Source organism: Sinocyclocheilus anshuiensis, unplaced genomic scaffold (assembly GCF_001515605.1).
Source record: "Sinocyclocheilus anshuiensis isolate Anshui unplaced genomic scaffold, SAMN03320099.WGS_v1.1 scaffold413, whole genome shotgun sequence".
NCBI classification, from domain to species: domain Eukaryota; kingdom Metazoa; phylum Chordata; class Actinopteri; order Cypriniformes; family Cyprinidae; genus Sinocyclocheilus; species Sinocyclocheilus anshuiensis.
The window spans coordinates 1,305,126-1,310,447 of NW_015536481.1; the positions used below are offsets into that span (position 1 = coordinate 1,305,126).

Consider the following 5,322-nt stretch of genomic DNA (forward strand, 5'->3'; position numbering starts at 1 on the left):
GGGAACAGAGAAGAAAGAGAAGAGGATGGAATATGATGAGATAAAATGGATGATGAAAAGCCAGCGAAATGACCAAGAATTTGTACAGTAAGAAAAATGATTTTGATCACAGAAAGACTGCCAGAGAAAGGTAAAGAGAACAAACAGTTAAGAAAGAAAGAAAGAAAGAAAGAAAACTAAAAATGTAAAAGAAATTAAAAGTGGTGTCTAGTTTTTGATCAAATACTCTTAATCGTAATATGCAGAAACTATAAGATCTGATTTCACTGAACAGTGTAAATGCTGTTGCTCTGTTCATGCTGTAAACTGAATAAATGTCCACGTATGATGTGTTTTAAATCAGACTGAAAGTATCAACACATTTTCACAATTTACAAAGTAAACAAATCACTCTTTTAGTCATAACTGAATCAGTGTTTGAAAAACAAAAATGATCTGTGGCCAATCACAACGCACTGGATTGCTGGCCAATCAGAGCACATATCGCTTTTCAGACCGATGAGCTTTGTAAAAATCGACACGTTTCAGAAAGGCGGGGCATAGAGGAGAAACAATAATGTACAGTATGTGGAAAATAATGTGTTTTTTTAACCTTAAACCGCATAAACACATTTCATTACACCAAATACACAAAATAATGTTCTTTTTAGCAACATCATATGACCCCTTTAAAATCTAATGTCATGAGTGATCTAGAGTCACCGATTTATCTGGCATATGAGAGTAAAATACAACTATATAATTAAAAAATAAATTAATCAAAAGAAATAGAATGGCCTTTAGAGTGGCCTTTTATTGTGGCCAGCCTAAGGCACACCTGTGCAATAATCATGCTGTCTAATCAGCATCTTGATATGCCACACCTGTGAGGTGGATGGATTATCTCGGCAAAGGAGAAGTGCTCACTAACACAGATTTAGACAGATTTGTGAACAATATTTGAGAGAAATAGGCCTTTTGTGTACATAGAAAAAGTCTTAGATCTTTGAGTTCAGCTCATGAAAAATGGGGGCAAAAACAAAAGTGTTGCGTTTATAATTTTGTTCAGTGTATATATATATACACTATACATTTTTTTTCTGTAACTCAAATAGTAGAGCATGATGCTAGCAACATCAAGAGTTCTAGGGAATGCATATATATATGGGTTCAATGTCAACTATATTTATATAGTAATCAACATTTGAAGTGGATCAAAACCTTTCATCAAAGTTGTCCTAAAACCAAAACAATACCAATTCTTGTCTTAGGACAACATTGATTAACTTTTTTTGATCCACTTCAAATGTTGACTACTGTATACATTTGGCATTTGAACCTGGGTTTTTTTGCACACGCAATTAATACTGTAAACTTAAAGTATCCTCAAAACATGGTTGAAGCCCCTGAGAGTCTGTGCGGGTCAGTGAGTGGGGTTTCTATATGTGTGTTTGTGCGGGTTAGCATTCAGACATGCTAGTAATTATGACCGTATCTCTGTTTAGTCTCCAGAGTGACTCCTCACCACATGCACACTGCTGGAGAAGGACATTAACAACGATTGGCCTCGTTCCTTCATTCTGGCCAGTTATATGTCCCTCTCTCCAACGATCTCTCTCTATTACTGTCTCAGAGTTATTTCTGAAGGAGGTGCGCTAGAAGCAAAGCACTGCTGTCTGGAGGACAGAGGGGCCAGATGAGATTAGTCTGAGTTATTCTGACAGAGCAGAGAATAAACAGAAAAAAGAGTAAAGAAGCAAGAAAGGAACAGAAAAGAGACCCCGTTTAACCTGGTATTAAGATTTACTTTGGGTGATCTGATTTCTCAGATGAAAATGACAGTCTATCTCACCTGATCAGATCACCCGACTTAACCAAGACAGTTCAGAAAAATAAGACATGAAAGAAGACAAGCACTCACATCCAACCATCATCATGGCCACAGAGAAGATCTTCTCTCCGTCTGTAGTTGGCGCGATGTTTCCAAAGCCAATGGTGGTCAGGCTGGTCATGGTGAAATATAGTGATGTTATATACAGAGAGTCTTTCCCAGGGCCGCCCTCCCATTGGCCAGTCCCACTGGCATTGTACCGGTACGGGGATCCAATGCTGGTGGCTAACTGGTAGAGCCAGCTGTCAGTCTTGACGCTGTTGGTTTGTTCATCAATGACCTCGTAATCTCCAATGCTGTACCATATGCAGGCAAGCCAGTGAGCCACCAATCCAAACACACAGACCAGTAACATGAGCACAGCTGCGCCGTACTCCAAATAGTGGTCAAGTTTACGTGCAACACGACCCAATCGAAGCAGTCGAACTACCTTCAGAGAACTGAACAAGCTGCTGATGCCCTGGAAAAGAGAAAAATGTAATGTAATGTAATGTAATATAATATAATATAATATAATATAATATAATATAATATAATATAATATAATATAATATAATATAATATAATATAATATAATATAATATAATATAATATAATATAATATAATATAATATAATATATGTTTTACCTCTTACATATCTGTTACATTATGTACAATTATGGCTGTTGTAAATAATATACTGTGTATAAAACATTAGATTTCCAGCATTACACTGTATATATATATGCACACACATACCTACATGCATACATAATACATAATACATATATGCATGCATCTGAAAATCTGTTGATTTTCTTTAATACACAGATTTGCTTTTTATAAACCCATAATTAAACAATTGTCTACACACCAACATGCAGCACACAAAGAGAAAATCAATTCGACATTTAATGTGCCTGGTTAAATCGTTCTTTCATTGTCATTTACCACAAAGATGCTTAAATAGACCATTGAGTTATTTAATATTATTTGGCACACAGCAATGTTAATTGGACGCTACATTCGGAAACTGAGCGCTATTCAAATTTTTCAGTTCACTGAACACACTCTTTACAGTCCTAATTGCACAAAATAACATTCTGCAAAAGTTTGTTCTAAATTTGAAGCAGGTGAGCTGAGCCAAGCTGACAGAAAAAAGGTGCGAAAGCGGTTGGACATCAGAATCACTTTGCGGAGAGAACGCTCTGTTCTCCCACATGATCCTCCAACATTAAAAGGCCTCTGAAAATTTGATGTCAGGCAGCACTTTAGTCCTTCCACTGCATAAAAACATTGCCGTTTGGTCCAGCCTGACCTAGTGTGACCATCTGAAGCATCTCCTTTCCAATAAAGTGCAAATTCAGTTCCAGACATGCAGTAAGATTAGAGCAACTCTGTGTGCAGAAATGACCAACAATGTAGTCTGCTATACTTGTCAGGGTTCTGTCACTTCGGTCTAGTTTATTCTTGGTTCTGGACAGAGCCCCAACACTCCTGTATTGTCCTTGTGTGAGTGTGGGCTCTCTTGTCTGCATGCCTTGTTTCATGTTCGGAGCGTGGTGTTTGGATTCCAGCTCTCATGTCTAGTTCGGTTTTGGTCTGGTGTTGGGGTTCGAGCACTCACGCTCCATGTCTTGTTTCTCGTGTGAGAGCACGGGTTGTGTGTTCATTCACCGGCAATGCGCTCTTGTCTTGTGTGTTTTGTGAGGGCTTAGTTTATGTTTTCATTGGCCAGGTACTAGTGTCATTGTGTTCTGTTTAGTATGCGGTTCGTGTTTACATCAGCCGTGTGCTTTCATGTTATGTTCTGTCTTGTGTTGTGTAGCAAACGGCTTGGGTTTTCCTCGGTCGTGTGCTTTCATGTTGTCACGCTTAGCTGCATGTTCATGTCTTGTTTTGTGTGAGTGCTTTTGTTTTGTTTGTTTCTGTGTACCATGTGCTCTCCTGTCTATTTTCCAACCCCGCACACTTTGTTACCTGATTATTGGTTCTTTTGCCCCACCTGTCCTCCCTCATTACCTGCCTTGTTTGTTCCCTATTTATTCTCCTTGTGTTTGCAGTTTGCAGTCCTGTGCCAGTTTGTTGTATAATGTTTGCCATTGTGTACCTGGTCTGTTCCTGTCCTACCTTGTCCTGCCCATCCAGTCAAGTTGCCGGTAGTGTTTTTTCCCCACACGGGGTAGTTTTTGTTGTCTGTATTTGGTTTATTTTTGGTAATAAAGAGCCCAAACTTCCTGTAATTGAGTCCTCGCCTCATCCCTTCACCCAACCCTGACAATACTCACTTAAACTTAGACAAAAATTATAAATATAAACCAAAATATTTAAAGATATACAAGTAAACTTCAAACCCCAGCCCTATCACAGGATTATAGAAGCAAATAAATAAATAATATATATACCTTGTTAACTAAGTTTAGACACATTAATGGATATTTAATTGTAAGGCACAGGGCAAACAAAAATGTGAATCATGACATTAAAAAACAACAGCTTTAATGCATTTAATGTATAACTTTGCATGCATACATATATTAAAACAGTCTCACAGCTTTTTAAGTTATCATAAACATATTTTTTTATACAAATCCCAAATTTGTGTATTAATATATGAAAAATGGAGCTACTGAAGCCTGAAGTCATGCTCCTTGTGTTTATTTCTCTAATGCTGGCCTGCCTAGACACAGAAGGTCTTCATGAGAATAAACAGACGATTACATGATGTTTACAGCAAAATCTTAAATATAAACTTCTCTTTCATATGATAAGACATTCACATGAAAGTTAACATGCCGAATTTGCGCTTTGGGATTTTACTGAAAGCTTGTACTAAAGTAACTGTGTATTTTGCTTGAGGTGTTTATCAGAGCTATTTATCATAGCCAACACGCAATACTGCATTCAATTCAGACACAGAGTTCTGTTATCAAGGAAAACGGAGAAGAGTGCACTTGAACTAGTAAGCACGCACAATGCAGCTAGCGGTGAGGGATTTTAAGCCTTCGTTCAGATGCACATCACTGCACATGAGGTGGACAAAAATATATTTATTGTGGCCATGAATTAACAATTTAAGGCCACAAGTTAACTATTCGCTCCCTCATTTTATTATTCTATTCCCTAGTTTTAGTTGGGATGGTTCATTACGATTTCACTTTTTTAACGTTAGTTAGTGTGTAATGTTGCTGTTTGAGCATAAACAATATCTGCAAAGTTACGAAGCTGAAAGATCAATGCAAACGGAGATATCGTCTTTTAAAATTCTGGCAGTTTAATGCCTACAAAAACGGCTGGTAGGGACTACAAGAAGTTACTTCCTGCGTTTGTGACATCACAAACCTAGATAAACCCCACCCTCGGGAAAAGGCAGCAAAGGGGGCGAGGCCTGTGCTGCTTTAGAGAAGAGGAAGAGAAAACTAGAGGTGCACGTAAAAATCTATTCATATATGAATCGCGATTCTGTCTTCTA

General features: G+C 37.8%; 1 protein-coding gene across 2 annotated transcripts in view; it reads right to left on the bottom strand.

Annotated features, from left to right (window-relative positions):
* Positions 1-5,322, bottom strand: part of LOC107683602 (potassium voltage-gated channel subfamily H member 5-like) — a 35,380-nt gene that overhangs the window by 19,376 nt on the left and 10,682 nt on the right. For both annotated transcript variants that reach the window (XM_016479681.1, XM_016479676.1), the window contains exon 7: positions 1,901-2,330. In XM_016479681.1, the coding sequence (XP_016335167.1) occupies positions 1,901-2,330 (430 nt within the window). The remainder of the gene's footprint in view (positions 1-1,900; positions 2,331-5,322) is intronic.